Source organism: Epinephelus moara, chromosome 9, assembly GCF_006386435.1.
Source record: "Epinephelus moara isolate mb chromosome 9, YSFRI_EMoa_1.0, whole genome shotgun sequence".
Classification (NCBI taxonomy): Eukaryota; Metazoa; Chordata; class Actinopteri; order Perciformes; family Serranidae; genus Epinephelus; species Epinephelus moara.
The window spans coordinates 3,275,987-3,291,551 of NC_065514.1; the positions used below are offsets into that span (position 1 = coordinate 3,275,987).

The window sequence follows — 15,565 nt, forward strand, 5'->3', positions numbered from 1 at the left end:
ATCAACTGTGTGATGTCATCATGTCAATATGGACCAACATCTCTGAGGAATGTTTCCAGCACCTTGTTGAATCTGTGACACCAAGAATTAAAAAGGAGGTCCAACCTGGTACCAGCAAGGTGTCCCTAATAAAGTGGCTGGTGGGTGTGTGTTAAATAATCCTCAAAAATGCAAAAAAAAATAAATGAAATAAAATACATTTATATATATGTGTGTGTGTGTGTGTGTGTGTGTGTGTACATGTATATGATTATAGTTTGATATTTGGCTGTAATAACAGTTTTAACATCGTGGGAGCGCGCGCGCATTTAGGTATTTGGGATCGTTGCTTTGATGCCTTCGCGCGCTGCATCACCCCGGGTCATCCTGCGGAGTCAGTGCGCGTGCGTGGTGCTGGTGAGAGAGAGAGTTTGTGTGAAAACGGGACCTCCTCCGGGGCTGACACGCGCCTCCAGTGTGTATCTGTGTGTGTGTGTGTGTGTGTGTGTGTGTGTGTGTGTGTGTGTGTTGGGGGAAGAGGGAGGGGGGCTGTTTCTAGGTTTTCCTCAGTGGTCGCACGCACTGAGTTTGCTGAAGGAGACACGAGCGGACGCACGAGGCAGCTGGAGTGGATTAAGAGCGAGGGAGACGCGCGTGCCATTACGCATCAGGCTGCTCCGGTGTGGAGAGCATCGGTTCAACCAGCGCGCGGTCTGATTGTTATTTCTGTTCTCACTCGTGTTAATGTAGAGGAGGAGCAGAGGGAGCAGAGGAGGAGCGGGAGCGGCGCTACGGGCACCGTCACACACACCGAGCACCGGGGAAAGTTGGAGTAACGCGGGCGGACGGTGCGGGAAGGAGCGCGTGGATGTTTAACGTCTAACACCGAGGAAAGTGTTGGTTGTTTCTCCGCGCGTGGACCGATTCCTCCGGATGAACCGTGGATACTCACACACGCGCTGCTGCACCGGAATATGCGGTCCTTAACGGACTCAGCCAACACTTGTCCCTGTGTGCGGGTTTGAGTCCACCGAGCGGAGTCCGGGCTCCCTCCCGGTCCACACCGTCTCCAGGGCCATCTGCTCACTCCACCATGTCGGCGGCAGTTTCACCGGTTTCCAGCGCAGAGCGGGAGCGACAGTGAGACACACCGGGAGGCAGAGAGAGATACACGGCGTGAACCGGACCGGACCGGACCGGGCGGCGCGGGAGACCGAGCCTTTGATCCGCCTTCATGACTTGTGGATTTACAGCTGCACGCGACATGATCCTGATTACTGTCATCACTTTGGTGTTTGTGTTGGGTGAGTACCGGAGTGTCTGTGCACCCGCACACCCGCACACCCGCACACCGGCGTGCGCGCGCATACACACTCACAGGTGAGGGCAAAGGGTCCGTGTGGAGCTCTCTCTCTTTCTCACACACACACACACACACACACACACACACACACACACACACACACACACACATGGTGAAGGTGCACGACTCAGATTCAGACAGTCAGATGCTGGATTTGCGTCCAACACCTCGGAGTTCCTCTCACTGCAAAAAACCCCCAAAAACCCTCGAGTAATCCCGTTACATTCCGGCTGCACCTGCTGAGTATCTACATATACTGTGTTTACATATATATATACATGTCTGTATCTGCGTGTGGGTGCAGAGGCTGCACAGCAGAGGTGGAAGAAGTGAAATGACTTCAGTATCAGTCAAACCTCCTTAAAGTGTCTGAAGACAAACACACATCATCATCTAGTGACACTAATATTGATATTTATATTATTATTATTTACATAACTCAACCAGGCCATGAGGGTTATGTTGTCTCTGAGGACGGTGACGGAGTCTCATCCTGACTCTAACCTCATGCCTGAACCTCACCCACCAACCAAGCAGCAAAGATGAGCCAATCAGAGGCAGAGGAGGGCGGAGCGAGCCTTCGCCATCCCAGGAAAATTGAAAATTCATGCACAGGATGTGAATTTACGAATCCTGGGACAGCGAAGGACTGTCCCGCCTTACTCTGCCTCTGGTTGGCTCACCCTGCACCCTCACCCTGACCAGTCCCACTGCTTTTGCCTCAACAATGAACCAAACCAACAGCGGCCGCAGGTACGAGCTGACGAGTTTCCCCCCAGCTCCTATCAGGACTCATAAAAGCACATTTTGAAGTCGATCCTGTTCGACCACTCCCCGAGAAGCTCGTGTCCCTCGGAGCGCTGCGTTTGAACCCCAACCTAACCAACCAAGCCAGCGCGTGGAATATCTGTGGAAAATGTTCGTACAGGACAGTTACAGTGAAGACATGAACTCATCACTGCTCTCTAGTGGACGAAATGAGAAAACATTTCAAATCCAACCCAGTCTCGCTCCAAAGTCATCGAAATCAGGTGCTTGGCCAGTGACTGGTGGCGTCAGACACCAACGTAAAAATCCATCTCATGTGCTGTCAGCGTCAGAGGGAAACACGGCAGCAAAGGATGAAAGTTAAGGTGGTGAAAGTCTGATTAGGGCGGGTGGAGGGGTCAGAATGTTTATTATCCTGTAGCAGCAGTACTGACATGTTTACTCTGTCTAATTTTATTCAACAGTACATCAGTTTCACTGCAGCAGATCTTCCTCTAACAGCTCTTTTGGTGGCATCTCTCTGATTCTTGGGCATCTGCACAACACCTGCCCTTTTTTAGTGTTTAGGGGGCGTTACCTGTAATCATTGAGCACACCTGGGTAACAGCAACCTCGTCTCATTTTGGAGTTGTTGAATACTGCCGCTTGGTCAGTGACTTCTGGCATCAGACACCAACGAAAAAGCCGTCCTTTCACGTCGGTATGATGCACGGCTGGTGGCTGTTATAGTTTAATGGCACCTGGCAGCGTCAGGGGGAAACATGGCAGGACAAAAACGTAAGTTACTAGGGTGGAAGTCCAAGTAGGGCGGATAGGAGGGGTGGTGGACGGGTCCAACAACCACCAACTTTCACCCAGGAGGCTGGTGTTCACTTCCTGTAAGATTGTAAAGCCAAACCCTGTTCTGTTGTCCTAAACCCAACCACGTGTGTGTTGGCTAAACGTAACCACGTGTGTGTGTTGGCTAAACGTAACCACGTGTGTGTGTTGGCTAAATGTAACCACGTGTGTGTGTCGGCTAAATGTAACCACGTGTGTTGGCTAAACAAATTGAAACTAAAATAAAACTGAGATTCAACATGTAGTTGTATTTTTAATTTCTTCAATATCCTAGATAAGCAAATGTACATGGTGTGATAACCGTCAAATTTAATATCAGGGTTAGGGATGTCCCGATCCAGCTTTTTCACTTCCGATCCGATACCGATATTACAGCCTTGAGTTTTGGCCGATACCGATACCGATCCGATCCAAGCACGTATTATACATATTCACTTATTTTGTTGTCAGTCATGTTAGAAAAGGTTTGATCAAGCAAAGAACAACTACTTAATCAGGTTAGTTAGAATGATCCACAACAGTTGGTATGAGAAACTGACCTGTTTATTGTTAACAGGGTTAAATAAACAAACTTTAAACTTGAACATTAACATTAAATAAAAAATATAGCTGGTTTGCTTTGGCTGCTTTGGCCCTTAATAAATAGAAAATAAATCAACACAAGAAATCTTTAAAATGTCTAACAATGAAATTAAAATAGCAGCAAGACTCCACACACTTGTGCTTTGGCCCCCTAATAAATAAAAAAAAGATTAACACCACAAGACATTTAACAAACAATGCAGCCTTTCCTTTTCAGTTATTTTAGTAGTGTTTTTGTAGTCCATCCATGGCTCCAGTTTCACTAATTGTGCCCAAAACAATGCCATCAGTGCTCTTTACTTAAACAGTAAGAGTGTAAACCAAATAAAAATATCACTCTCAAAAAAACCAGAGCAGAAAACAAATAGTCAGTTAACTAAGTTGACCGCTACTCTTCCTTCCCTCCGTGTGTGTGTCTGCCGTCTGCATGCTGGCCTGGTGGATTGATAGTAAGAGCTGGAGCGGATCACTGGAATGGACTGCTTGAATCGCGGCGCGCTGGGCTGGCCAGAAAACGGACTCTGTGAAAAACTGGATCGGAGTTCATTGATCGGCATTTTTCCATGCAGTCCGATCCGATGCCGATGCCCATTTTTTGCTAATATCGGCGGCCGATACCAATCCGAATATCGGATCGGGACATCCCTAATCAGGGTATACCTGAAAACCAGTAGTTCTGTTGCTGCTTTGCAACTGCTGTCATTAAAATTTAGAGAATGTAGATTCAAGATTCAAGATTGACAAGGTTTTATCATCAGCTCCACAATCATGTAACAGACATGTAGAGAATCAAAACGTTTCACTCTGATTTTCAGTTCAAATGGTGCAAGTATGGAACGATCAGAACAGCAGCGTGCTGGTAGATGAATATGTGAGGTGTGGCATGACAACGTTTGTATTCTTTGAACACAGCAGGTGTATTTGTGAGGTGGCCGGTTGAATCACTCTCTGTACAGGCCCCATCATCACATCGACACTGCCTGCACTGTCTGTATTCATTGATATATTCATATCCTGATAACAACTCATCTGGCCGATAACTGATATCAATATATCCACTTTTTCCCACCTAATTTTATTGATCATCACGTCTCTTCTGTAGTGAATTAACATCAGATGATACATACATGCTCTCATGGTGACCAGCAGATGGAGACATGAGATATAATACTTTTTAGTGTGTGTAATATTTATTAAAGGGATAGTGCACCCAAAAATGAAAATTCAGCCATTATCTACTCACCCATATGCCGAGGGAGGCTCAGGTGAAGTTTTAGAGTCCTCACATCACTTGCAGAGATCCAAGGGGAGAGGAGGTAGCAACACAACTCCACCTAATGGAGGCTGACGGCGCCCCAGATTCAAACGTCCAAAAACACATAATTGAAACCACAAAATATCTCCATACTGCTCGTCCGTAGTGATCCAAGTGTCCTGAAGCCCCGACATAAAAAGTTGTTTGGAAAAACCTCATTTGAACTCTGTTTTTAGCCTCATTGTAGCCTGTAGCTCTGACTGTCTCTCTGGGCACCGCGCTCACGTGTGCATGTGAGACCAGCGAAAGCACACGAACACACATGAAGACGGTGCCCATGTCTCACAGTCTTGCGCAAGTGCGGGTGCACAGAGAGGCAGTTAGCACTACGGACATGCTGCCCTGAAAAATAGGTGCTCCAGAATGTGTGTGTGCCGCGTTTGAGTGCGCCTGTCTACACTGGAAACATTTAATTTGAGGGCGTGGCATGTGTCCATGTGTCCATGTGTCCATGTGTCCATGTGTACATGTGTCCATGTGTCCATGTGTACATGTGTCCATGTGTCCATGTGTCCATGTGTTCGGGCCCTTAAGCTCCATATAAACAGCTTTCACAGCCCTGAAATGGAGCCACGTGCACTCGATGTGTTCATGACAACAGAACGTTGTTTGCACAGTTTTACTCTTGAAAGGTTTGATGAAGACGAGAGAAAGTGAGACTGATGAATCCTGTTGATGCTCTTCACCGTGAAGGTGCAGTATCTGTACCCTCCATTCATTGGTATCAGTCGCCCACCTGTGCTTCCTGTACTTTATTTTCTTGTCCTTTATCAGCTGACACTGACAGATCTCAGATCAGCTGATCTCGGCTGTCAGGCTGAAGTGCTGCTGGTCGAGGTGAAGCTCAGCCTGCGGCTCTACATTTGGTTTTATTTTAAAGCATGAGCCTGTGAGGTGGAGTCACAGTGCGCAGTGTGCTGTTACAGAATACGTCAGTAAACACAGTACTTGAGTAGATGCACTCAGTTACATTCCTGCACAGTGTTAGTTTGTGGGTGGATGCTCACAGTCAGCATCCTTGGTCCTGACACCAGCCGTCCTCTGAGGGAGCGCTTGCTTTGTTCCTCAGTGTGTCCAGCAGGATGAGCCTCATACAGGAAGTCAGCAGTTTGTTCTTCTGTCAGCGCTCACTGATTCTGGGATTCACCAGTGTTTTGTTTCTGTTGCTCCTCTCACAGGTGGTCGAGAGCTCACCGATAAATATATCCATACACTTCTCACAGTCACTAATTGTTTGTCCAGTTTTAGGAGAAGAATAATTTATGAACATTAAAGAATGCATGAACATCACAACATTAAATTTAGATTATTATGTTTTAATCATAATGATTCTATTGTTAAACGTCAGGGCAAAAGAAAAATCAATATTCTTGGTCTGTTTTCAAATTAAGATTGTAGCACACAAACAACATAAAGATATAAAAGTGCAGCTGAAACAATTAGAAAATTAATTACATATCAGCTTTTCAGGTCATATGAAATAAAGAGCAAAAATGTTTCAGATATATTAGTTTAATAAATGTTGACTTCCAGTGTGATGATGTTTAAACATACAGGTGTCAGCCCACATACATGAACACATATGCAGCACGTGAGTGTCCACTGTGAACCAAAGCAGCGGCCTCGTCTTCCTCCAAACATAAATGAACTCAGTGCATCGTATGGATCAACACTAACAACACAACCATCCATTTTGTGACAGTTATGTAGATTTGTGGTCCTGCTCTGGCGGTTACAGCGTTGCCATGGAAATGACGGAGTAATATTTCCAGTGATGAGCCAGGTGTGCTGTTCTGCTGATCTGAGCACATTCTAAATTTCTGGTCGACCAATCAGATCGCTTGGTGGGAACTATTTGTTGTTTAATACGACTTATCTGCGGAGCATTGACACACTGACCGACACGTGTCACCACTCAGAAATATTCTCAGCCGTGAACCGATGAATGATTCACTGCTGACATTTGTGATTCAGTCTGAGTGTGGAGCACAAACTCTCCTGCAGACACACAGAGGACGTGAGCTCAGCTGTGGTCCTGTCTCACCTCGTCACACAGCTGTCAACACACAGCTGCAGACAGGTAAACATTCATATCAGACCAGCCAAAGCATTCTTATCTTGTCCCTGTGACTCTCAGTTAATTGGACTCCACCTGCGAGCTATTGTCGCTGCAGTAATGGAAGCTGTTGAACCGCCTGGCGAAGGCCGCCCTCGCTTGCAGAGACCGCAGCTGATTCAGGAGCGTCTGACACGACATTTGTTTCTGTCCCTCGTCACCGTCGTCAGTTTTCTGTCTGAACTCATAAATACCAAAACTTAAAGGGGTAGTTTGGATTTTTTAAAGCAGGTCTGTGTGAGGTATGATCCATAATCCATAATCAGTGTCAGTTGGCATGCCTTCAGTTTGAGGAAGCAGGCAGGCGTCCAACAGGGAAGCTAAGCAATGTGCTGCTGTGGAGGGGTCGGCAACAAAACTTTTTTTAGCCACCCATAAAAAAAATCAATATCGTATTAAGTGTACGCTATACTGGGAGTATTTTCACCTCTTTACCTTTCTGTCAGACAGCCTGTTCCAACAGGGAAACCATTAACGGCTTCAGTTTCACATCTGTGCTCTCGTCCATGCCAGACTCCACTGACAAAAACAGTAATTTTAGCTCACTGAACACAGGAGCTGCTGGTCGACTGCTGCCTCCATCAGTTAGTTAGTTTGTGTTATATTGTGACTTTGGTGAATCCAAACTAACCTAAATTCACACAGTAACACAAACTGACTCACTGATGGAGGCAGCAGTCGACCAGCAGCTCCTGTGTTCAGCAGCGTTAAATTACTGGTTTTCTCAATGGAGTCTGGTGTTGAAGAGAGCGACGTAATGCCTTTATTTTACAGATGTAAATGACTGTGTGTAATATAGCGTACACTTGATCAACTGATACTGATTGTTTTAGGTGGGACTGCCTCCGCACTCTGGCACAAACATCTACTTTGAGTCAAGGATGAACCATTAAGGTGGTCAAAGGTCAAAGGTCAGGGTCGCTGTGACTTTGTCCCCGCCCCCCCTCTCGTGAATATGGTCTCTCAAGAACCCCTTAAGGGAATTTCCTCACATTAGGCACACAACATCCACTTTGAGTCAAGATTGAACTGAATAGAATTTGGTGGTCAAAGGTTAAAGGTCACTGTGACCTTGTGACTGTCTCATTTTCAATAACAAGAACAATTTGAGAGAAATTCTTCCAATTTGGCACAAACATCCACTTTGGGTGACGGATACATTCATTAGAATTTAGTAGTCAAAGGTTAAAGGTCACTGTGACCTGTCTGTCTAATTTTTTGTGAAGGCAATATCTCAAGAACACCTTCATAGAATAATTGAAATTTGGCACAAACGTTGACTTGGACTTTACAATGAACTGATCAGAATTTTGTGGTCAAAGGTCACTGTGACCTTGCATCCATCCCATTCTTGTGAATGCAATATCTCAAAAAGGCTGTGAGGGAATGATTCAAATTTGGCACAAACATCCACTTTGGGTCAAGGATAAATTCATTAGAATTTAGTAGTCGAAGGTTAAAGGTCACTGTGACATGTCTGTCTAATTTTTCGTGACGACAATATCTCAAGAACACCTTAATAGAATGATTCAGATTTGGCACAAACGTCCACTTGGACTTAACGATGAACAGATCAGAATTTTGTGGTCAAGGGTCACTGTGACCTTGCATCCGTCCCATTCTTGTGAATGCAATATCTCAAGAAGGCGTTGAGGGAATTTACTCAAGTTTGACACAAACATCCACTTTATCTCAAGAATGAACTGATATGGATTTGGTGGCTGCAGGTCAAAGGTCACTGTGACCTCACAAAACGTGTTTTTGTCCATAACTGAAGAATTCATTCACTAATTCTGACCAAACTTGACACAAATGTCTAACAGGATAAAATAATGAAGGTCAAAAGGTCAAAGGTCAGCTTGACTGTGACATCATCATGTTTTAACGTCATATCTCAGGAACAGAAGGGGAGACATTTGGTCAGATACTGAATTGGTGACTCTAATCTTGAAACTGTGCTGATTGTATAGATCTTCTGTGTGTGAAGCATCCATGTTTTCACTGATATGGATGGAGACTGTCAGACACCAGACTTCACGTCCTTTCCTTTGGTGAAGGATGCTCCAGTGTGTCCTCGGCTGAAGGAGCTAATAAAGGAAGCACTGACGCACCTTTCCTTCATATGAAGAGAGCTCAAACAGCTGTCATCATGACAGACATTCAGATACTTCGGGGTCATTTCACTCAGTGAAGAACCTTCCTGGGCACAAAGCCACCCCTGCACCTATGTTTGGTTGAACCCATGATGTCAGAGATGATGTCAGCAAAAGTATAAAAGCAGGAAGTGTTTGGTTGCCGCCCCCTTAGGAGAGCATGCAGAGTGTGGTGAGTAGGAAACAAAGAGAGCCACAGGTCACATCAGAAACAAACTGAACTTAAAGTTCTGAGAGAAAAATACAAACTGAACAGAAGAGCCCGCAAATCAGAAGTTTGTTTATTCGTGTTTGAGGTGGAGATGTTCAGCTGAAGCTCTGTCAGACTGGATCCAGTCTGCAGCTGTGGTCAGTTGTTAATGACAGCGTCAGTGACCTCCTGTGTGTCTGTGGCTGCTTGTCAGGTGCGTGGACTCACTTTGCTGCTTTAATACGTGCACACGTTAGCTTTATTGTTCACCTCGTCCCTGACAGACGGTCTGACGAGTCAAAGCGTGTGATTAGCATCTTTTGGATTAATCCTGGACAGCAGGCGTTTCTAATGCTCTGAAAGTATTATATTTCTTATTAAATGTCACTGAAAACAGTTTATTTATTTTAAACATTAAATCTGCACAGTAACGTTACGTCTAAACTTGTTAAGTTTTTAATTTAAGGTGGAATAACTTTTTAAAGGTGAGACCTAAAATACACTTAAGTCTTTATGCCTCAAGGTGTCATGTTTTTAGGTTGTTCGTCTGTCAGTCCAGTTCTCTTAAATGTGATATCTCAAGAATGCCTCGAGGGAATTTCTTTAAATTGGGCACAAATGTTCACGGATTAGAATTTGATGGTCAGAGGTCACTGTGACCTTCTGTCTGTCTTATTCTCATGAACAAGGTATCTCAAGAATGATATAAGGGAATTTCTTCTAATTTGGCACAAACATCCACTAGGACTCACAATGAGCTGATTAGATTTTGGTCAGGGGTCAAAGGTCAAGGTCACGGTGACCTTGTCTGTCTCGGTGGACTGGTGGGCGGAGTCATACAACCACAGGGTGGACTGGTGGGCGGGGTCATACAACCACAGGGTGGCCTGGTGGGCGGGGTCATACAACCACAGGGTGGCCTGGTGGGCGGGGTCATACAACCATGGGGTGGGGACGACCAGTAGCTCACCTGGCAGAGCAGTGTCCCATGTACCAAGACGTTGTTATCGTTATAAAAACAAAACCCATGAGATAGAAAGTCTAATTTTTAGATTGTTTAAAACTATTGTGATTAAAATCATCTTGAAATAGTGTTTGGACGACACAGGCTCTCCCCTCCCTGGAGCCTCCCGACCTGCCATGTTGATGAAGATGTTCTTTGGATGGTCAAAAGATAACAAAGGGCTTTCAAATGATGACAGATGTGTATCAGATTTCTGAATTTGTGACCAGTAGGTGTTTATTTAGATCGTTTACATCTAAAGGTCAAGTGTCTGAAACACAGTGAGTCTTTGTTACATGGCGATGTGTTTAAAATGGATCCCTGAGGGTTTTGTTTTCTGGACACAGATCAGCTCGTGCCTTTAAACACTGTCTCACAGACTCTGCAACACAGATAGTGAGTGCAGATTCAGCTCGGTCCAAGTGGACAGATTTATGGCAGAGACGGCAGGTTGAAACAAGCCGGAAGTTTCCTGACTGATGACTCTGTGCAGGTTGTGTTCAGACGGTGCTGCAGCCTCACTGTTGTCAGCAGAGCTCTGATATGTGTCCATTAAACTGGGTTTGGCTGAAGGCAGCGCGGTGGTGACGGTCTCTGCTGTAGAGTTTATCTGAAGCCAAATAAAAGAAGAAGCTGCTGGCGGGAAACTACCAGAGTTCAGCAGCCTGCGTGGGGTGACGGAGCCCAACGTAAACTGGGAGTACTGGGTTTTATCATAGGCAAGGCAATTGTATTTATATAGCACCATTCATACACAAGGCAATTCAATGTGCTTTACAAGAGAAATACATTAAAATCAAACATTAAAGGAACAATAGATCATTAAAAACAAGAGCTAAAAGCAAGACAATAAATAGTTAAAAACAGTGCAGAAAATGCATTTAAAAAGCAAACATAAAGCAACAGCAGACAAATATAAAAACAATGGCTACAGATTATCCTAACAATAAGTTACATATCTAGTTCACTGGTAAGCTGCAGTAAATAGTAATGTTTTAAGCCCTGATTTAAATGAGTTGACAGTTTGAGCCGACCTCAGATATTCTGGAAGTTTGTTCCACAGGCGGGGAGCATAGAAACTAAAGGCTGCTTCACCTTGTTTGGTTTTGATCCTGGGAACACTGAGTAAACCTGTTCCAGATGATCTGAGGGGTCTGGATGCTTCATAACGTACAAGTATATCAGAGATGTGTTTAGGCCCGAGACCATTTAGTGCTTTATAGACAAGTAACAAGATTTTAAAGTCTATCCTTTGACACACAGGAAGCCAGTGCAGTGACTTAAGCACTGGTGTAATGTGCTCCACTCTCTTGGTGTTGGTGAGGACTCTGGCAGCAGCGTTCTGGACGAGCTGCAGTTGTCTGATTGATTTTTTACTCAGGCCTGTGAAGACACCGTTACAATAGTCCAGCCTGCTGAAAATGAAAGCATGAACAAGTTTTTCTGTATCTTGTTTAGACAGAAATTCTTTTATTCTTGCTATGTTTTTAAGGTGGTAGTAGGCTGATTTAGTAATTGTCTTAATGTGACTATTGAAATTTAGGTCTGAGTCCAGAACTACACCAAGATTTCTGGCTTGATTTGTAGGTTTTAGTGTCATGGCGTCAAGGTGAGCACTGACTATTGATCTTTGTTCTTTGGGGCCAAAAACAACTATCTCAGTTTTGTCTGTGTTTAGTTGTAGAAAATTCTGGCACATCCACGTATTGATTTCGTCAATGCACTTATTTAGCAGATGTAGGGGACTGTAGTCATCTGGTGACACTGTTATGTAAAGTTGTGTGTCATCTGCATAAGTATGGTAGGAGATGTTATGATATTCCATAATCTGAGCAAGAGGGAGCATATAGATGTTGAACAGAAGAGGCCCAAGAATGGACCCTTGAGGAACTCCACATGTAATTTTTGTTCGCACAGATTCATAATTGCCAAGTGACACAAAGAAATCCCTGTCTTGTAAATAAGATTTAAACCAATTTAGCACAGTGCCAGAAAGTCCCACAAACTTTTCTAGTCTGTCGAGCAGTATGTTATGGTCAACTGTGTCGAATGCAGCACTGAGGTCCAGTAATACCAGAACCGAAATCTTTGATGCATCACTGCTCAGATGAATGTCATTTAAAACTTTTACAAGTGCAGTCTCAGTGCTGTGACATGCTCGAAATCCAGACTGAAAGGCATCAAAGGAATTGTTTTGCTCCAAGAAGGTGTTAACATAAATATTACATCAGCTTCAGTTAGCAAAACAAAGGATTGTATGTCAAGAGTTTGTAACAAAGCTGGATGCTGCACAGGTTATTATTTCTCCAACTGTGAAGCACAACATAAAGGGTTACATGATTAAAATTAATACAGTTATTATTATCATTAGTAAAATTAGTAAAAAAAATGTATAAAAAAAAGATAATAAATTGTCCAAGAAAATGTTGATAAATGTTTTTAAAAAAATCTGATTAAAATGTCCAGAAAATATCAATGAAATATCTGAAAAAGATTTTTTAAAAATGTCCGAAAAATATTATAAAAATGTCTGAAAAAGATTTTTTAAATGTCCAAACAAATGTTATTGAAATGTCTGAAAAATATTATCAAAATATCCATAAAAATGTCAATGAAATGTCTGAAAATATTAAGAAAATGTCCCAAAAAGAAGTTTAAATAACTTTCTGAAAAATATTATGAGAGGTTTTTTTTTTTTTACACAAACTTCCGTTAACAAAATGGTTTCAAGCATCACTCATAGAAATAAAACGTTTGTTAACCCAACAATAACTCTTCTGTTTTCACTGCTTTAAGGCTCATTCTGACTGATGATAATATAAATTCTGTAACACTGTGAAACCACAGTAATCATATTGTGAAAATCTCATAACGTTGCAACCCTGGACACACCTGTGGAGTGATGATGCTGTTTAATCAGCCACACCTGTTGGATGGATGGATGGATCATTCTGAGAAGGAGAAGAGCTCACTGACATGGATTTGAAGAACCAAAATTCGAGAGACGTATTTTTCTTTAAGGTTCATAAACTGAAGAAACTGGAGTCTTAACGTCACATGTAGCTGAGAGCTGAGTCAGAATTAAAACAGGAGGTTGAATTTAAAAACCAGTGTCTGTTAAATCCACAGAGGTTTTTACACCAATTAAATCTCCCTGTTTATAACTGAACTCCAGCAGAATAATAACGGCCGTTTTCTTTTCTGCAACAATGATTAAAATAAGCTGATAAACATCTCCAGTGTTGTGATGCTCTGATGATCTGATGCTTTATGTATCAGCTGATTTGATGTTTTGCATATTGAGCCGAAGGAATCCTAAAATCCCGTCGGAGCAGAACTTGGCCGCAGACACACATCAAACCTTATTAACGATATAATCTCTGATTCCTGCTCTGCTCTGTCTCCCCTCCAGATGTGTGTGTGTGTGACTCGGAGCTGGGCTCCCCCGGGTGGAGGGAACCTCTGGACTGCGTCCGAGCCTCTGAACTGTGCAACCAGAACAGCCAGTGCAGTTCACGTTACCGGATCATGCGCCAGTGCCTGTCCGGCGGGGACAAAGAGCGCAGCACCATGCTGGCCTCCAAGGAGTGCCAGGGGGCGCTGGAGGTGCTGCAGGACTCGCCGCTGTACGACTGCCGCTGCAAGAGAGGCATGAAGAAGGAGCTGCAGTGCCTGCAGAACTACTGGAGCATCCACATGGGTCTGACTGAGGGTAAGCCTCCGACACGGAGCCGTGTGGAGAGTTAATTAAGCCTCCTGCTGCCTGTTGATTTCCCCTCAGTGTTGAGAGCTGCCGGATGAGACGCAACAACTTCTGGTGTTATTGTGAGAACTTCACACATGCAGGAGGTCAAAGACGCTCGGCATCGATTGTTGTGTGGGTTTGTGTTTGAATGTTGCCTCAAGTGCCAACAGGGACGAACAAGTGGAGAAAACAACCAGCGTGTTGTTGGCTTTACTTTCATTTAAAGAGGATCTGCACCCATTTCACTCCTCAGTGTTTCCAGGTGCTCAACACAGTTGGGTTGGTTTCCGGTTTTTCGGTCTGGTGTACGAGTTTGAACCGGTTTTATTTTATGCAAATTAAAAAGAAGCCTACATCATCAACCTGTGCTGACAGCGTCACAACGCTGAATCCAACTCATATTAAATTAGTAATAAGTAATATGACTATGAGACTAGTATAGCATTATGTTTATAAACAAACTAAGGGAGCCACGAGTGTCTGACAGACTGTGACCGGGTCCGTCAACATGAAGGAGATCATATTCCAGTAGAGAAGGGCAGAGCTGCTCACGCTGTTTTTGTTTATTAAAGTTCACATGTTTTTTGGGGTGACGAGAGGAGACATGGGTGCGACATCAAGTTTGATGTATGCAGACTGTACAATGAGTCGCCGTGGGAGGAAGTAACAGTGCCTAAAATGTGTTATGTGTGTGTTCCACTGTGGGAAATTTAAAAAGTAGCTGTTAGCAGTTAGCGGCTAACTCAAAAAAGGCAAACAGTGTCCGAAAATGTCCATAGATAATAAAAACAACGAGGTCCAGGAGCTCCTTACCCTCCGAGCACAGGACGAGATCAACCGCCATATAACAGGGATGCTAAATGATTGTTATTGACATGTGATGTCATTGTTGTTGCTTATAAAGAGCTGCTGACACGTGTCACGCCATCACGCCTCTTTTACTTCTGAGATGTCATCATGCTGTGTAAAGTCACACACTGGAGCATCATGATGCCGCCGCCGTTTGGTTCTGTGTAAAGACGAGACTTTGTAGCGGCTCTGTGGCGCCACCTCTGAGTGAAAAGGGCTATTACGTTTAGCTCAGGAGCGTCTGCTGAGTCAAGTGTGACACCTGGGGTCCGTTTCACAAAGCAGGTTTAGTGAAAACTCAGAGTCTGTTAACCCTGAAATGAGGGAAACTCTGAGTTTTCCATTTCAAAAAGGGAGGTAACTCAAACCAGAGAAAGAGGGGTAACTCTAGCCTGTTTCAGAGAGAGAGGTAACTTAAGCTGTCGGTCAGTTACCGTAGTAACAGACTCTATGAACCTAACCTGGTCGGGACCAGGTTTTTCTCAATGAACCTCGAGTTTCTTTCTGTCTCCGCCCTCTTTCAGAGCCGCACACTCCATTTGATTTCCTCATTCATTCATTCAGCAGGCGAGTTTTGGCGTAGCCTAGTGCTGCCGTCTGTCATTTTAAAAATCATTACAGAAATCAGAGTCAGTATATTAGAAGTCCATTAGGCACAGTAG

At 44.0% G+C, this 15,565-nt stretch overlaps 2 protein-coding genes across 2 annotated transcripts in view; both read left to right on the forward strand.

Annotated features, from left to right (window-relative positions):
- Positions 1-15,565, forward strand: part of LOC126396068 (uncharacterized) — a 737,953-nt gene that overhangs the window by 507,978 nt on the left and 214,410 nt on the right. The gene's annotated exons all lie outside the window — the stretch shown is intronic.
- Positions 767-15,565, forward strand: part of LOC126396036 (GDNF family receptor alpha-2-like) — a 157,299-nt gene continuing 142,500 nt past the window's right edge. The window contains exons 1-2 of the mRNA XM_050053862.1: positions 767-1,283; positions 13,722-14,021. Coding sequence (XP_049909819.1) covers positions 1,214-1,283; positions 13,722-14,021 — 370 coding nt within the window. The 5' untranslated portion in view covers positions 767-1,213. The remainder of the gene's footprint in view (positions 1,284-13,721; positions 14,022-15,565) is intronic.